The sequence below is a fragment of the Vombatus ursinus genome, unplaced genomic scaffold, assembly GCF_900497805.2.
Source record: "Vombatus ursinus unplaced genomic scaffold, bare-nosed wombat genome assembly UNPS02015255.1, whole genome shotgun sequence".
NCBI lineage: Eukaryota > Metazoa > Chordata > Mammalia > Diprotodontia > Vombatidae > Vombatus > Vombatus ursinus.
Genome location: NW_020955033.1, coordinates 39,828,361 through 39,847,798, shown reverse-complemented (window position 1 = coordinate 39,847,798; position 19,438 = coordinate 39,828,361). Strand labels below are relative to the sequence as shown.

At 39.9% G+C, this 19,438-nt stretch overlaps 1 protein-coding gene across 1 annotated transcript in view; it reads right to left on the bottom strand.

Annotated features, from left to right (window-relative positions):
- The window catches only part of LOC114031928 (inositol monophosphatase 2), a 77,021-nt gene extending 58,175 nt beyond the window's left edge, over positions 1-18,846 (bottom strand). The window contains exon 1 of the mRNA XM_027847143.1: positions 18,623-18,846. Coding sequence (XP_027702944.1) covers positions 18,623-18,754 — 132 coding nt within the window. The 5' untranslated portion in view covers positions 18,755-18,846. The remainder of the gene's footprint in view (positions 1-18,622) is intronic.
- Positions 18,847-19,438: the final 592 nt, after the last annotated feature.

Genomic DNA, 19,438 nt, shown 5'->3' with positions numbered 1-19,438 from the left:
AAACTCACACCTCCTCAGCATCCTCTGCCCATGCCCCTCCCCGCTTCTGAATGGAGAAGTTGGATAATGGAGACTCCTCCCTGACTCTCTGACCATTTAAAGAAGGCAAGAAGGGAATTCACCTCATTATTTCCTACCTGGCTGATCTCCTGGATTTCAAGATCTGCAGAAACTCATCATTCTGCAAGATGAAATCAACTCTGTAACTCATACCTCCTCAGATCATTTCCCACGCCAGCTGCAGGACTTCATTATGCCCCTACACCTGGTCCTTCTTGTTGTTGTTTAGTCATTTTCAGTCAAGTCTGACTCTTTGTGACCCCACTTGGGGGTTTTCTTGGCAAAGATATTTGAATGGTTTGTCATTTCCTTCTCCAACTCATTTTACAGATGAGGAAACTAAGGCAAACAGGGTGAAGTGACTTGCCCAGAGTCACACAACTAGTGTCTGAAGCCAGATTTGAACTCATGAAGATGAATCTTCCTTACTCTAGGCCTGAGGCTTTATCCACTCTGCCACTCAGCTGCCCTCACCTGGTCCTGCCTCCTTCCTTTTTAGTTCATTTTATGTCTTGTCTTCCCCCATTAGATTGTGAGTTCCTTGCAGGAACTACTATTTTATGCCTTTCATTATATCCCCAGAGTATCACAGTGCTTGGTATATGGTAGGTGCTTAATAAATGTTTAATGACTATTTGTTAACTCTCAGATCCTCTAGTTTGTTTTTTTTCAAGGCTCAGCTCAGGTACTGCGTTCAAAATTAGTCCTTTGCTGATGGCCCCAGCTTCTGTGCCTTCCCCACACAATGATGTTTTACATAGTTTGTATCTGTTGTATGTCTATATTTGGTATTCAAAAGTCTTAATATAAATGTTACAAACATACTAAAAAGAATACTTGAAAGGTTAATTACTTATAGTTATAAAATATGTTTTTTATTAAAATTCAATATATCCACCATTTCGTTGCTATACATTGCTCTAGATGATTTTTGAATTTTGTGAAAACTTTCATTAGTTACTGCTCAGTGACTAAAATGACTGCATTTGTAATCCTAGCCTTAAGATCATCCAAAGAACAAGGATCTGATGCATATAGGACAATTTTGACATGATCCTACAAGAAAAAGTCTAATGGAGCTAGATAAGATGACCAACAGTCTCAGAAAATGTCATGCAGAAAGTGTTGCACAATGCACAATGCATAATGACAAGGTTCCCCATCTTATTCAAATTTCTTAAAGTTAAATAAATGCACAAGAAAGCAAAATAATCAAGCTTCCAGATAATGTTTTTATAAGTCTGTAGAACTTATATTTCTGAAGTTACTAAAACTTAAAACTGCACTAAGACTTTTGGAACACGTTTTGGGACAAACACCCACCCCCACCCCTAATATACTGTTAAGTTTCTAGAGGCCAAGGATTGTTTTCACCTTTGCCTTTTTATTTCCATCTGACACAATACCTGGCACATGGTAGGCATTTAATAAATACTTATTGACTGATTCAACCATATTTTAGTCACAGATCCCATCCACCAAATGGTTATACCTGTGAGCTCAAACTGACTCCCAAGGATTACCTTGTTCTTTACCCATACTTTGTTTATAGACACCTTAAGTTTTATTGCTAATCTCTTCTAGAATTTTTTTCCTGGGAATTTCTGACCATCTCTATAGTTAGTCTCCTTCCTATGTTGTATTCGCTTTGTGGATATGCATGGGTAGCTTCTGCTTACCCCTTCCTTTTTAGTTAAAGCCATTTTGATGGGCTTTGCAAGACTCTAGGCAAATACTATTGAAAAAAAAAAAGACAGTGCCCTATTAGGCTCACTCTAGACTTGGTGAAGAGTCAATAATGCCTATTATTTTAAACAATGATCCAGAAATTTAAAACCTATTTATTGTCAGACACTGGGAATATAGCAGACATATCAGTTACTGTCAGGTCATCAAAAAACTCCAGTATCCCTAAGAAGGGCATCAACAATTATCACTACTTATCTCTGCTCCATTATTGGGTTATCTCTCATCTTTTGGCACAGCCTGGCATATTAGACAGAACTTTAGACTTAGAAACTTAGAAAGACCTGAGTTTGAAATCTGCCACTGGCACTTACTAGCTATATGACACTGGCCACGGCATTTCCCCTCTTCGACACAATTTCCTCACCTGTAAAATGAAAATAATAATTCCTGTAGTATTTTTGTAGCATGACATGGTGGATATAGAGCTGACCTCAAAGTCAGAAAGACTTAGGATCAAGGCTTCTCTTTTATAAATATGGGCTGTGTGACCCCAGGAAAGTTACTTAAAGTCTCAACACCCCTGATTGTCTAGGATATTAAGTTGAAGAATAGTTACTGACCAGCATTGTTAGACAGAGCTCCTTCTACCAATGAAACCACAGGTTGAAAACAAAACAATATAATCAGAAATAACAACAAGTACTTATTAAGCACCTACTATGTGCCAGGCACTGTGATAAGCACAGGGAATATAAGCATAAAGAGAAAGAGGACAGTCTCTGCCCTTAAGGAGCTTACGTTCTAATGATGGGGTGGGGAATACAACACATAAAAGAAAGCTGGAATGAGAGGAGACGTGAAGGTATGGCAAACAGACATGGTAGAGAGAGTCCAGAGTACAACTTGGAGAGGAATGAGGGATGGCTGACTTGGACACCTTCTTAATGGAGGTTCTGGGAGGAGTCATCCATTCACAGAGAGAAGCCTCAGGGGCAAAAGGTACTTCCACTGTGTGAATTTTAAGGCTTGAGTGAGACTTCAGACTTAAGAATTGGGATATGGTACAGGAAGCCAGGAGATTTATCTCACAGGATTATTGTGGGGATCTAATGAGGTTTGCATACAAAGGATTTGCAAACCTTAAGAGAGGTATGTAAATTTCAATTTATAGGATAACAGATCTAGAACCAGAAGGATCTTCACAGGTCATCTCAGTCCAATAAGCAGATTTCTTAAAGATAAGAAAACTGAGGTCCAGAGAGTTTAAGTGACTTGCCCATCTCTTCACTCCCCTAATCTTGCCTTTCTCTCTTCAAGCCACTGCACTCCATTGATTGCAGTGATGATACCACCACCTGTGCCCCTAAGGAATTCAATTTCTTGCTGTATAATTCTCAGCAGTATTTTCTATATTCTTTCTGGAAGGCATCATTTGTGTCCACATGAGTCACCAGGTATTTGAACTGGCCATCAGGTTTGGCAAATCTTGGGCAGCTTTCTGGCACATTCTCTGACAACACACAGAAAACCTCACAATTGTTATTGTCAAATCAACAGTCATCTCAGAATCCCTCAGAAGAGAGTCACTAACCACCATTACTCATTTGTTTTTCTTCTGACCTCTCCTGAATTATCTCTCACATGATGGTACTCGTGAATCCACCTCATCATTCTACAACAAATAGTAGCTGCTTCCTTTTAGATTATCTAGCTTTCTCCTCTTCAAAGAGACTCAATCATTACTTAACTCAAAATAGTCAGTAGCCTTTATTCCCATTGCTCCTTTACAAATCTTTTGCCAGCATTCTGACAAATCAGCATTCCCTTTCATCTTGATTTTTTTTAAAATAGGAGTCCTTCTTCCATTTCAAAAGAAATTTTAACTCTCCCTGGTAATCTGAAGAGTTGAGAGGTTAAGTCAAATCAACAAACATTTCATAAGCAGTTCCTATGTGCCAGGAATTATGCTAACTACTGGGGATACAGAGAATGTCTGTCCCTGCTCTCAAAGAGCTCATCTAATGGGGAAGACAATACGCAAACCAACTATGTATCCAACAAGCTATATACAGAATAAACTGAAGGCAGTTTCAGAGGGAAGACCCTAAGATTAAGGAGGACTTGGAAAGACTTCTTGCAGAAGAAGTGACTTTATCTGAGATGTGAAGGAAGCCAGGGAAGTTAGAACATGGAGATGAGAAAAGTGAGAGTTCGAAGCACGGGGAACAACCAGTGAAAATGCTTAGAATTGGCGGCAGCTAGGTGGCACAGTGGATAGAGCACCAGCCCTGGATTCAGAAGGACCCGAGTTCAAATCCGGCCTCAGACACATAACACTTACTAGCTGTGTGACCGTGGGCAAGTCATTTAACCCCCCTTGTCCAAACCCCCCCCCCCAAAATGCTTAGAGTCAGGAGATGGAGTGTGGTATGCAAGGAACAGCAAGGAGGCAGGCCATTGTCACTGGATCACAGAGCACATGGCAGGGGAGTAAGGTATGAGAAGACTAGAAAGGTAGGAAGGGGCCAGGTAATGGAGGGTTTAAAACTCAGAAGGATTTTATATTTGATCCTAGAAGTAATAAGAAGCCAGTGGTGTTTACTGATTGGAGGGTGACATGGTCAGACTTGCACTTTAAGAAGACCACTTTGATAACTGAGTGGAGGACAGAATGAAGTGGGCGAGAGACTTGAAGAAGGGAGACCAACCAGAAAGCTATTGTAATAGTCCAGGCATGAGGTAACAAGGTGGTTGAATGAGGGACAGGGCTGTCAAGGTCAGAGCTGTGCTTAAGGAAGATTATTTGTGTCACTGAGTGGAGGATGGACTGGAGGGGGAAGAAACTACAGACAGGGAGACCAAACAACATGCTACTGCAACAGGAAAAGGTAGAAGTGATAGGACTTGGCAAGTGATTGGCTATAGGAGTATGTGGATGTAAGAGAGACTGAAGAGTTGACGATGAAATCTAGGTTGCAAGTCTGGGTGATTGGGAGGATGGTGGTACCTTTCACAATAATAGTATATATATATATTTTTTTACCTAGGCAATAGGGTTAAGTGACTTGCCCGAGGTCACACAGCTAGTAAGTGTTATATGTCTGAGGCTGGATTTGAACTCAGGTCCTCCTGACTCCAAGGCCAGAACTGTATCCACTGTGCCACCTAGCTGCCCTCGAGTAATAGTATATTTAAAAAAGAGGAGAGGGCACGGGGAAGAGTAAATCAGTTCAATTTGGGATATATTGAGTTTGAGCACATTTACGTATTTTTCCAGACAAGAGACCATTCTATACTTTCAATGTAGTTAATATTTACTGGGCCACAACAAAAAGACAAACATCACACACTATTATATAGATGACTATGAAATCTTCCATGCTCTCCAATTTTTTTGGTGGTGGTGGTGGGGAAGATCCTCAGTCTTTTTTCATTGTTGCTAGTAGCTCTTCTGACCGACTCCTTGAAAAACTCTGGCAACCACTCATGCGGGTCTTCAGTTGCAGAGCTGTCACTCTTCCTCACTTCATCTATTTTCCCTCATTAGCACCGTGACAGGCACATCTTACTTGGCAGACAAGAGTGATGTAGTTGGAAAGTAGGCAGGATTTGGAGTCAAGAGTACCTGGGTTATAATCCAGGCTTTGTCACTAACTACCCAGATGACGTTAGACAAGTCTCTGGGCCTCCATTTCCACATTTATAAACTAAAGAGTTTGAACAAGACTGCATTTAAGTTTCCTTCAAACACTATATTTGTGATCCTGTGATCCTATGAATTTTCTTTCCCTTTTCTTACCAACTTTCTCATCCTTCTTGGATCCTTATCTTTCGGTCTTTGTCCTGCTCCTCATCCTAGATTCTAACCTCTGGTCTTCATAATTCCAAACCTCCAAATCTCCTTCTTTATAATGCCTTCTCTTTCTATGGTATAAATTTATGTTATAGAATCTCAACCGGGCCCTCGCTTCTAGAAAGTATTCCTTATACGCCCCTCTAATTGATTCACTACCCCACTCACCATTGTTCCAAACCTTTTTCCTCCTCACCTGTTTCACATAAAAAAGGTGGCCCTTCTGGCCAACACAAACCCTAAACATTGCCCTTGATCCCATTGCACCTTGTCTTCTCAATCTCTCACTAATCTTCATTCTCTCTCAATCTACTGGTTACTTTTCTCTTCCTACAAATACACCCATGTCTCCCCCACCTTTAAAAAACCCTCACTTCATCTGAGCATTCTCACCAGGTACCATTCTATACTTTCCTTCCCTTTCATGGCTAAACTCCTTGAGAAAACCATCTTCAATTGATTATCTTCACTTCCCTTTCCTCTCACTCTCTTCTAAACTCTTGGCAATCTGGCTTTCAACCTTATCAAATGAGATATTTGTAAAGTGCTTAGCACAGTGCTTGATATATAGTTGGTGCCATATAAATGTTTATTCTCTTCCTTTCCCCTCATCCCTCCTTCATCATTCAACTGAAACTGTTCTTTCCAAAGTTAGCAATGATGTCTTTACTGCCAAACCTGATGGTCTTTTCTTAACCTTTATCCTTCTTAATCTCTCTGCGGTTTCTGACATTGTTGATTACTCTCTTTTCCATAGGTCTTCATGACATTGCTTCTCTCCTCTTAGCTGTAGGATTTTCTCAGTCCATTTCGCTGGATCTTCCTCTGGGTCATGCTCACTAACTGAGATGTCTCCCAAGACTATGCTGGGCTCTCTTCTCTTCTCTCTATACTCTCTAGTTTGGCATTCTCATAAGCTTCCATTAGTTCACTTATCACCTCCTTGCAGGTGATTCTCAGATCTATTTATTTAGCACTCACTTCTTTTCTGACTTCATCTCACATCACCAACTGTCTATTAGACATCTCAAAATGGACGTCTTGGAGATATTTCAAACTCAGCACGTCCAAAACAGAACTTACCACCTTTCCTCCCAAACCCTCTCCCCCTCCAAGTTTTACCATTATTGCTGAGGGCATCATTATCCTGCCAATTGCCCAAGCTTGTGACTGCAGTGTCCCCCTTGACTTCTAACTCAACCCCCTCTCCCCACACATACATATTCAATCTGTTGCCAAGTTCTGTCATTTCTACTTTCACAAAATCTCTCATGTATGTCCTCTTCTCTCCACTCACATAACTACCACATTGCTGCTGATTCTCATCACCTCATGCTTAGACTGCTGCAATAGACTATTGGTTGGTCTCCCTGCATGAAGCCTCCCCCCAACTCCAATCCATTCTCTACTCAGCTATCAAGCACGTCAGACCATGTCATTTCCTATTCAACAAACTCCAAGTATTCCCTATTTCCTCCAGGGCCAAATATAAAATATTCTGTTTGACTTTTAAGGCTCCTGACCCCTTTCTACTTTTCTAGTCTTCACTTTACCCCCCCTCCCACATAATGCAATCCAGTGAAACTGGCCTTCTTGTTCCTTACACATAACTCTCCACTGCCCGTCTCCATGCCTTTTCACTGGATGCCCCCTATGCCTGGAATTTGCTCTCTTCTTCATCTCTTCTTTCTGGCTTCCTTAAAAGCTCAGTTCAAATTCCGTCTTCTGCAAGAGGGCTTCCCTTTCTTTCCCACACTTCATTTTTAGTGCTTTCTCTTTGAGATTACCTCCCATTTAGTGTATATATCTTCTATTTATGAAGATTGCTCTGTAAATATCTTCTATATACAGTGTTTACACTGTATATATCTTCAATATTCACATTTTCTATGTTTGTCTATCCCATTAGAACATGTATTATATAAGGTCAAAATGGATACTAGACCTAGATATAAAGAGATTTTACAAGAAAACTAAAAGAACACAGAACATATTACTTATCAGATTTATGAAGAGGCAAATAATTTATGAATAAAGAGAGTGAAAAATTAAGTATAAAATGGATAATTTTGATTACATTAAATTAAAAAGGTTTTGTACAAATAAAACAAATGTAGCCAAGATCAGAAGGAAAATAGAAAATTGGGGGAGGGGAAATTCATAGACAGTTTATCAGATAAAGGTCTTATATCTAAAATATGTCCAGAATTTTGTGAAATCTATTAGAATATGAGTCAGTTCCCAATTGATAAATGGTCAAAGAATATGAACAGGAAGTTTTCTGATGAAGAAATCAAAACAACTTATAGTCATATGAAAAAATGCTCAACATCATTATTGATTAGAGAAATACAAAATAAAACAACCTTGAGATATCATTTTACACCTACCAGATTGGCTAAAATGATAGAAGAGAAAAGTGATAAATGTTGGAGGGGATATGGAAAAATTGAGACACTAATTCATTGTTGGTGGAATTGTGAACTGATGCGGCCATTTTGTAGAGCAATCTGGAATGATGCACAAAGAGTTATTAAACTACCTATAACCTTTGACCCAACAATACTACTACTTGGTCTATTTCCAAAAACAATTAGGGAAAAAGGAAAAAAAATCTATATGTTCTTTTTTATTTTATTTTTAATTAATGGAATAAAGTAAGCATTTCTTTAATATTGTACAATAAAAAAGATGATTGTACATGAAATTGCAAATCTACTATGCACAACTTGAATATTCCTTTCAAATGTGGAACAAAATTATCATGTAAATATTTTTTTTTTTTCTTCCCTTTCCCCCACCCCCTGCCCTAGAGATGGCTACCATTAGACACAAATGGAACCTATATGTTCTAAAATGTTTATACCAGATTTCCTTGTGGTGGTAAAGAACTGGAAATTGCAGGGATGCCCATTAATTGGGGAATGGCTGAACAAGCTGTGGCATATGATTGTGATGGAATCCTACTGTGCTGTAAGAAATGATGAGCTCAATGGTTTTAGGAAAACATAGAAAGACTTGCATGAAATAATGAAGAGGGAAATGAGCAGAACCAAGAGAACTTTGTGTATAGTAACAACAATATTTTTTTAAGAACTATTTTGAGCAATTGTTATTTTGATTATTACAAATACCCAAATGAAGTATAAAGAACATATGAAGAAAGACACTATCTGCATCCAGAGAAAGAACTGATAAATAAAAGCATGTGTAGAATAATTTTACATATACATACTTATTTGTGCCTAATGGCAGCCATCACAAGGGAGGGGTGGAGAAAAGAAAAGAAATTTACATGATAATTTTGTTTTATATTTGAAAGGAATAACAAATTATGCTCAGTAAATTTGCAGTTTCATGTGCAATCTTTATTTGTACCATGTTATAGAAATACTTGTTTTATTCCATAAATTAAAAATAAAATTAAAAAATGTTAATTCTTTGAGAGCTGAGACATATTTTTACCTTTCTTTGTATTCTCACCTTTTAGCACAGAGCCTGACACACAGTAAACACTTAATAAATGTTTGTTGACTAACTTCTTCAACTTAAGTTCTTCTGTTCCATACAGTCTTTCCTTGTAATCACCAATAAAATCTTCTTGTCTTTAATAGTTCTCATTTTGAATGTAATTTGACCTTTGCATTTACCAATTAACAATATCACTGAACATCTGATTTTGAAATATCTCCCAGATAGGTAGCAATTGTCTTCTTGTATATATACATAAGTATGTATATATATATATACACATATATGTATATGTTATTTTTTCATGAAATACTTTTTTTTTTATATGAGGCAATTGAGGTTAAGTGACTTGCCCAGGGTCACACAGCTAGTAAGTATCAAGTGTCTTGTCTGAGACCAGATTTGAACTCAGGTCCCCCTGACTCCAGGGCTGGTGCTCTATCCACTGTGCCACCTAGCTGCCCCCATGAGATACTTTTAGTTATTAAACATACCCAACTTTTCTTGAATTAAGTACTTATAATATACAGATGTGAAGCGTCTAAGTAGTCTAGCAGCTTTGAATCATTGGTTCTTGGTCTTGAACCATATCTTCTGACATTTTTCACTGCCCTCCCCTATACTCACTTTCATTTTTAAGGAACAAGGTATCTGTCAATGCATATAAAGACATTTGGAAGCTCTTACTGAATTCTACATTCTCTGCAAAAGATGTCGGCATATATGTACCATGATCTATAAAGTAACCTGATTCCTTAATAATAATAACAGCTATATGTGTGTGTGTGTGTGTGTGTGTGTATAAAACTATATTATATGTATATACATATATAATACTATATTATATAACTATAGCACTTTAAAGTTTTCAAACCACTTTACAAATATTATCTCATTTTATCCTCACCATGACCCTGGGAGGTAGATGGTGTTATACCCATTTTATAGATGAGGAAACTGAGTCAGGAAGAGATTAAGTAACATGCCCAAGGTCACATAGCTGGTAAATATCTAGTAAGTGGCTGAGGTGGGATTTGAATTCAGATCTTCCTGACTCCAGGTCTAGCACTCTGTCCATTGCTCTGACGTTCATCCATGAGCCCTGCAAACAGAAATGTCCATGTGTCTCATGAAATGATGCTTTTTTTTTTCCTTGTTGGCTTGGGGTATACAATGTACACCAATGCTTTTGGTGCACTAATTAATTCCACCAACTCTTTTACTTGCCTTTCCAAAGGGATCCCATCAGTCATCCTTCTATTTTACTGCAACTTCTTTATGACTTTAGATTTCATTTACAGCAAGAATGGCAACAATATTATGATTTGGATCCTCTAGTCTACTGGACTGGTGAATCAGTTGTTGAACAAAGATAGTACAATAAGAGTACCAACAGTTACCATGTTTGTAGAACATTCTACCTTAGTCATGTATATCATATCTTAAAAGATAATATTTTTAGCACCCTCTGCCCCCTTTCTACCATTCTGCCCTTGTCACTTGCAGAAGCAAATCCATTTCATGGTTCATTGTGGTAAAAATGTCATTATCTAGTGGTAACTTTCTGGTGATGACCCTTTCTAATTGGGTTGGTCCCTGGTAGCCAACACAGTCTTCATCAAAACTAGGACTTTAACAAAAGACTTTTGAGGTTGGCAAAAACCTATGTAAGCTTATGCCCTGTCTGGCAAAGTCTTCAAGGCTCCATAGTCACGAACTTAGAACTGGAGAGGAGTTGTGAAAATGTACCCCATTTCCCTCTTTGCAGGGGTAGGGAAATAAGCACATAGACTATTGAATAAACTGTCACACATAACTAGTGTCTTAATTGTCTTTGCTAAACTACTTTCCCTTCTTTCCTCCCCACATCTGTCTTTAATATTTGTTACAATGAATAGTACCATGGATAGGAGGAGAAAAGATATGTTTAGTAAGTTGTGAAAACAAAATGTATCAATAAGATTGAAAAAGTCAAAATAACAACAAAAGAACCCAAGGCTAATACCACACTATGCTGTAACATCAGAAAAGGGATTTTGTTGGGGAGGGTGGGGAGAAGAATTTGAATGCATTAAAAAAAAAATTGGGCAACAAAAAAGAATGTATCCAAAATAAAAAAAAGGAAAGAGATTGTGAATTTTTTTTTTCAGTAAACTTATCTGATGAAAAGAGCTGACATTCAGAACCTATGAAGAAATGACACAAATTGTAAGAATAATACATTTTCCTAATGGATAAATTTTCACAGAAAAAAAATGTCCAATTTTCTAAAAGGGAAAAACAAATTTTGAACAACCACTGGAAAAGATATTCATATTCTAATACTAAGAAAAAATAAATCAAAACAAATTTGAGGTAGCATCTTATGCTTATCAATTTAGCAAAAAATGTCGACTATAAAATTCAATGTTGGTAGTGCTATGGGTTGACATCATTATTAATTCCCCATTGGTGTACCTATAAATTGGTTCAGTCTTTTTAGAGAGCATTCTGGCAATATAAGTTAAGAGTTACTTGAAAGTGCCCTTAAAATCTTCCCCTCTTCATGCTAAATATCCTTAGTTCCATTTCTAATTTTATAAGCTTCATATGAGATGATCTCATGAACCTTCTTCAGGGGCACTCTGTTTTATCAATGGCATTCCTGAAATGTAGTGTCCAAAGTCAAACTGAATACTCCAAACTTTCTCCCTCCTCCTTTAAAACCATGGCCAAATACAATGGGATTCTCACCCAAATCCTCTAGACATTGCCTCTCTTAATGCAGCCCAAGATTGTTTTTTGCCTGTCATACCACACTGCTACCAAATGTTATTCAAACAAACTGCTGTCCAATCATGTCTCCTCCATCTTACTAAATCCATTTTGAACCTAAGTGTAAAAACCTACATTTATTATTAAATTTCAGCTTATTAACTTTGACCATTTTAGGCCATTGGGATCTTTTGGGGTTCTGCCTACATTCTTTAATATATGATATATCCCTCTCAATTCCTTATATTAAGCCAAAATCTGCTCCTCTTTACCTTTTGGGTCAACAAAACAAGTCCAAATAGCAGCCCTTTAAATACTCAAAAATAACCATCATATCTTCCATAAGTCTTCTCTTCTCCAGTCTAAACAATCCAGGTTCATTCAGTTGATTACCTATCCTGGAAGCCTTACTCTAGATGTGCCCCAAATTGTCATTGTCTGTGCCCAGAAAGAATACGTGATCCAGAATACTAGGCTGACCAGAATCACAAAATCTCAGTAATTAAAAGGACCCCAGAGGTCAACTAGTGTAATCCATACCTGAATAAGAATTCCTTCTACAACCTATCTGAAAAGTAGGTTGGTTATCCAGCCCTTGCTCAATAACTTAAAGTTGGGGAGAACCCACTACTTCCCAAAGGAAAGGAAATTCCACTTATGGGTAGCTTTAATTTTCTGGTAGTCTTTTCTTATAGCAAGTCTAAATTTTCAGGATTCAGCAGGATTATAACTCCCTCCTTTTATTGTGGCTTTATTTTTAGTAGTGAAAAGTGAAACAAGACTACATAACTGATGATTGGGAAATGGCTAGATATTTGCCTGGCCTCAATGAGGGCCCAGCTGCCATTAGGTAACATAAATTTGTAATGGATGAGTTAGCATGCTTCCAGGATATCCTACAGGTTCAATCAGTAATGCAAAAATAGGATTGAAAGAGGCATATGGAGAGAGTAATCCAAGGCAGGAGACAGCAAGGAGTGATTGGTGGTAGGGCAGGGGGACAAGGGATTCCACTATAGGAGATAATGTAGAGTTGATCTGTTCCCTCAGACTTGAGACAGGGAAGGGGAGAAAATACAGTTTTAATGCAGGAGTGATACCTTGGGAAAGAACAAAAGTGTAGACAGAATGGACATCAACAGCCCCTCTAAAACTTGAATTCCTCAATCTTCTCAGTTTCCAAAATCATACTTTTCTTCATTTCACTTCAACCACTTAACAACGTGGTCACACCTTAGATGTCAACACCTCTCAAAACTGCATTGCCTCCCAAGTTCCAGAGCTTTGTGATTCCACTTTATCCATGCCCACACAATTCTGTCTTTTTATTTCTCCTACTCCTTGATTCACACTGAATATACTCTTCTCCCTTACTGTGACTCTGGAGTCCTTTCTCTTCTAGCTTAGGTCCCCCATGCTTGTTATTACACTTAAGCTTGTCCATCTCTAGTGCCATAGTAACATCTCACTAGCTGCTATCCTAGAATCCATCTTTGCTCTTTCCATATTCTCCCCCAGTCCAACTAATCCTATTGCTCCAATCCACCTGTTTCTGGGTGACCACCACAAATTTGTTTTTCTTCTCTTTTTCTCCAAGGCTGGAACAACACTGGAGAAAATTGTAGTATTCAGCTGATTCCCAGCTGGGCCTTCACAGCTGCTCAGCACTCAAACTTTATCCTTATCTCATGAACCACAGTATCATTTTAAACCTTTTCTTCTTTCCTCTCACCATCAACCCCAGCCATATTCCCACAAAGATAGTAGATAACTCAGCTTCCTACTAGACAGAAGCCATCTGACATAAGCTCTTCTAACCTTACTCCTCCATAATTAAAACCTCTGCAACATCACCTTCTCTCTTTTTACTTACTATCACAGAGAAAGGACCAGCCCTGTTACCTACTACGGTAATCCCTCTGTTATGCCCTTTATCTGATATTTTATCACTTCCTTCAGAACGTTGCTCTAAGTATCATCACTTCCTTCTCATATCTTGAATTTCTCCTTCCCCATCAGCTCCTTCCTATATACTTACAAACATGCTCAGGTCTCCCCAGTGCTTTTTTTTTTTTTCTAACAAGCTTCCTTTTACCCTGTAGCTCATTCAACTATCATTCCATCTCTCCTTCTCTTAACTCCTAAACTTAGAAAAGTTATTCATATTGAATGCTTCAACTTCCTCACTCCCCACTATAAATCCCTTATAACTGAATTGGGTTTCTGAATTCATCATTCTAATAAACTTATCTGAAGTCACCAATAATCTTCTAATCACCTTGACCTCTCTGTAGTCTTTGACAATGTTGGTCACCTCCAAGTACAGGGTACTTTTCTCCTCACTCATCTTCAAAAACACCATTCTCCTGGTTTTCCTCCTACTTCTCTAGTTGCCCCCTTTTTTGTATTCTTTGAATCTTTGTTCCTATCCTGACCACTTAATATTAATGTTTCTCAGGATTTCATCTTTGAACATCTTTTCCTTTCTCTACTCCTCTTCTCTTTCTCTCTCTCTCCCCTCCTTTCCCTTTCTTCTCTCCCCTTCTCCCTCCTTTTCTACCTCTCCCTCCCCCCTTTCTCAGCAATCCCATTTCTTTTCATAACTTCAAAAATCAACCTCTATGCAGATAACTTCCAAATCTGTGTCTCTAGTCCTAGTGTCTATGTTGAGCTAGACCGCCATTTCCATGTGGATTTACCTTAAAACATGGGATTTATCTTAAGCATCGATCTGATCATTTCACTCCCCCACTCAATATACTCTAATGGCTCCCTATTACCTTTAGAATCAAATATACATTCGTCTGTTTGGCTTTCAAAACCCTTCACAACTTGACTCCTACCTTTACAGACTCATTAAATTACTCTCCTCACAATCTACTGGCCTTGTTTGCCCTCCCACATAATACTCTATTTCCTTTCTCTGTCCCTTTGCACCAACCATTTCCCATGCCTGGGGAAAAAAACCCCTAATTTCTTTCAAGACTTAGCTTAAACACTTTACCTTCTACTTGAAGTCTCCTCCACTGCCCTCCCAGCCCCCTAGTGCTCTCCTTCCCTAAACTACCTCGTATTTATTCTTTATATACTTACATGGACTTACTCCCATGATGGTATGTAAGCTCTTTCAGAATAGGGACTATATTTTTGTGTGTGTGTTTGTATTCCCAGCACCTACCACAGTATATTACAAATTCATTGATTGTTTGGATGTATTATAGAAAGTTTTGAATTGCTAAATCATTTTTTGTCTCCATATCCTTAGCATCTTACATGGTGTCTTGTATTTACTAGTACTTAATGAATGTATTAAATTGAATTAAATTCTTAAGTGAAAACAGAAACAGAGGGGACAAGAAGAATTTAACTCATCAGTTGCTTGTTGGGGTGGGATTAGGGAGAACCACTAAAGTCTATAATGAGAAACTTTAGTGCGTTTTTCCAGGGACTGGTATAGCAATAGAAGCATTAGCGCTATGATGGTCCTTTTCCTACTACACCATGATGTTTCTCAGCTATATTCCAAAAACTAAAAGAGCTCTGGTTATGTTTTTTTGTGTACCTCATGGGAACTGTGGTAGCCATGAAAACTACTTTGGCTGAAGAAGACTCAATTTGTTAAAAATCCATTATTTTAAAACCCTAACTGGACTAAGTATCTAGACTAAAAAGTTTTAAAGTTAGCCTTATGATTATTCTGTAAGGTAATTAGAAAGACAGTTTGTACTTCTTCCATGAGGGTCACACTGACCTTGTGTGACTTTAGTTTTCCACAGCAATGGTCAGTTTTACTCCTTCCTATCTGCCAGGCAGGATGCATCAGCATAATGCTTAAGAGAGAGCTCCCAGAAACCAGGGATTCCATGACTAGACTCCTAATTGCAGAATCTTTGCTCCACTTCCCCTTTTTTTCAACTTTTCTTGTATGTTACAAAAAATAAATTTGCCTTCTTGTTTCTTCAGTCATTTAGAAATTTCCTCTCTTTGTCATCCTCCCAACCTAACCAAGAAGAGTCTAAACAGCTTCTGAATCCTTGCAGAAGGTTTTTCCAAAAGCATCTTAGAAAAGAAAGGTTTATATGGGTCTTTAAAAGTATAATGGTGATACACACTTTATAAATGAGGGTTTAGAGAAAGGATATGATAAGAAAGGGAGAAGGGTTGCATTCTTTGAGGAAGCTATACTTTCCAGGAAAATCTGCCAACCTTTTTCTTCCTTTCCCTATCCTCCCAAAGTTTTGAAGGGCCTATAGCTTTCAGCATTAAGAAAGATATTATGATAAACAGGCAGGAATGTTTGCCCTTCAGTTATAACAATCATCAACATGTACAGGTTTGGAATCCTTCCTTTCCCACAGAGGAGAAGATAATAGAGATCAAGCCAAAAGGATAGTATTTCCACAGTATTCACCATGTAATATATTGTCCTTAACTGCATAGCTTTTCATCATTAAAATCATAGTACCTTCTATGCTATCTCTAGCCAGTCTCCATGTTGTGTTGCTTGCACCCCCTCTTTTCAGCTCCCCTTTATGTGCTGTCTTCCCCCAAGAGAATATAAGTGCCTTGAAGATAGGGATGGTCTTGCTTGCAATTGTATCCCCAGAAATTAGCATTATGTCAGGGACATACCATCTATCCATCTATCTATACAGCATATCAAGTCATATTCAGGATCGTAGAATGTTAAATCTGAAATGCACATTAGAAGCCAGCCTAACTCATTTTACAGATGAAAAAATTGAGGCCCAGAGGGATTAAGTGACTCATCTGCCCAAGGTCACACAGGTGGCTAACTCAATTAATAGCAATGATCAAATAAGAAGAGTATAGTATACCCCCTTCATTCCACCTCTTTTCAGAATTATTCCAATGTCCCATTCCAAAAACTTGTAGACTTCCTTCAAAAACTGTTGTTGGACTTGAAAAAATGGTTTTTAGTTGTAATTGGCCTAGTTCCACTTCTGAAAGGAAATCTTCTATTCAATTCTACTACCTTCCATTATTTCTCAAATAACAAAAAACTCCAGTAACTGCCTTAAGCAAGTAATATATAATTAAGGTAAATTTGATGGACTTCTCAGGAAAGAGCTTCCCTCACATCCCCCCCCAAACCAAAGCAAAAATGCCCCTAAAAGAGAGAAAATGGTATTTCATTTATTTAACCTATTTGGTTTTTATTAATCCTACTGTTTGATCTCAAGGTTTAATTCAATAAATATTTAAAGAGTACCTACTATGTTCCTAACACTGCATCCAATGTCTATGGTAATTTTAAATTCTGGACTCTTAAATACTTTAAAGTTTCAACTCTGATTCTCATTCTCTTTGAGACTCGGGCAAGTCCCTTTACCTCTGATTCTCTGCTTCTTCGTGTATAAAATGAAGGTGTTGAACTTGAGGGTCTTTAAAGTCACCCTTCCAGTTCTAAATCCTATGATTCTTTCTTAATTGCAAATTGCTGATGACTGCAAAGTAGGAGCTGCTTTGGTGATATTTGTTATCAATGTTCTTAGTGCATGGGTGAGCACTATATATATATATATACATATATATACATATATATGTATATTGCTCACTTATATACCTTCTGATCCATGCCTAGTGGTCTTTTCTCTTGGGTCCTAGACTCGGGAACCTGAGCTCATAAATCACGTTTTTGTTTTGTTTTTTCCCTTTTGGAGGCAATCGAGGGGTTAAATGACTTGCCCAGGGTCACACAGCTAGTGTCTCGGGCCGAATTTGAACTCAGGCTCTCCTGACTCCAGGGCCGGTGCTCTATCCACTTCTCCACCTAGCTGCCCTACAAAGCATCATTAATAAATTCGAACTTGGCTTTTTAAAAAGCCAGAACACTGTCAAAGGTCAAGGCCTGTGTCACTTTAACCTTCATCTGCTGCTTCTATAGAGCACCATGGGGACACCAGAGTGTGGGTGGTGACATACACGCAGAGGACAAAAGAGAAATGCACCCCTTCTTGCTAAATGAAGAGAAAGCAAAGGTTCTTACAGGAAACAAAAAACAATGGGCTTCTTTGACAATATCTCACCCTAGCACCCTATGTTGAGAAACTAGGCACAGAGATAGTTTATCTGACAGCGCCACCAATCCAAAAGATTACCAGGCCACAAGAACACAAGCATTCTGTCACCTCTAGACTCGGACTCAGGAGAGGAGGGTAGAGGGGGTGAGGCGGAGGGCGAGGTGGGGGAGGAGCGAGAGCCTGAGATAGAAGGTAAGGCCATATGGCTCCAGCCTACCTCAAACACCTTCCCACAAGCTAAGTGTTAGCCTCTCAAACCACGCATCATCTCCTGCCTAATGCGACCCACATCTCAGCCTTTCGGTTAAACCCACCACATTAGGCGACAGATGCAAAGAGTTTAAGTTGTTTGTTTGAAATAATTTTTAAAGGCTACAAGGAACTCCGGTGATCTGGTTTGAACCTGTCTGCCTCCAGCTCCTTGTGGAGAGGATTTGGGGAAAGAGTGTGTTCCCGCTTTTGGGAACCAGGTGTCCCGCGTGCCTGACCTCACCCAGCCAGCTCCTCCCTCGCTCGCTCCATCTCCTGCTGCCCAGGGGAGGCGCGGCACAGGCATCGCGCCGGTCAACTCAGTGAGGCGAGCTGGGGGGCTGGGGGAGGGGTTGAGGTTGAAGACGGGAAACTGGGAGCCCTAGTCACCTCGGAGGCTGGGGAAGCGGGTGAACACGGACGTGAGGGAGCTAGCAGGGCGGTCGCACGCGGAGGAGAGCGCGGCAGCGGGGAGAGCCTGGGGAAGAAGAAGGCTGCTGACCTGTCCCGCCCGGAGCGCCAGCTGCACCGCCACCTCTGCACACTCCTTCCAGGGGTCTGCACCGCCGCCTCTGCCATCCCCAGCGGCAGCCTGCGCCGCCGCAGCCTCCTCTTCTTCTTTGCAGGGCTTCATTGATCGCTGTTCCTCTCCGGCCGCAAGCGAGCCCCCACTCCAGTCTTCCTCCTCCGCCTGGGTGCCCTGGCTCGCCAGCCAAGGAGCCCACGGACGTGGGGGCGGGGAGCAGAGCAGTTAGGGAGGGGACCGAGGGACCCTGGTTTGCGCCAGTCTCTAACTGCCCTTGAACAGTCAGAAACTTCTCTTTTTTTTCCTCGGGCGGGAGATCGGGGCCTCTCTTGCTTGTGCAGCCGGTGGTGGGGAAAAGTGGGGTATGAGAAGGGGGATCAGCAGCTGGAGGAGTGTCTGTAGCTGCAGCGTCTGCTGCTGCAGCTGCTGCTGCCTCGGTCAGTTCCCACTCCTCTACCTCTCCTCCTTCTTTCCCTCCCCCTGGTGCACAGCCTGGGGAGGGACTCCCCCGTCTCCTGGAGCCCCGCCTCTCGCCTCTCTCTTACCCAAAGGGGAGCCCCTTCCTCCTTCAGCCGTGCAGAGCTCGGTCTGCCTCCTTGCTCAGAGAGCTAGAGGGGGTGGAGTAATGTGGGGCGGGATGGGAGGGAGCTTGATAAGGTCCTAGAGTGCGTGAGGGGCGGGGGTTACCCTGTTCCTCATCTTGTTCTAGGGCAAAAGGGGACTGGGGAGCTCACGTTAAGTTCCTACTCTGGGAAGGACACAGACACAGACACAGACACAGACACAGACACA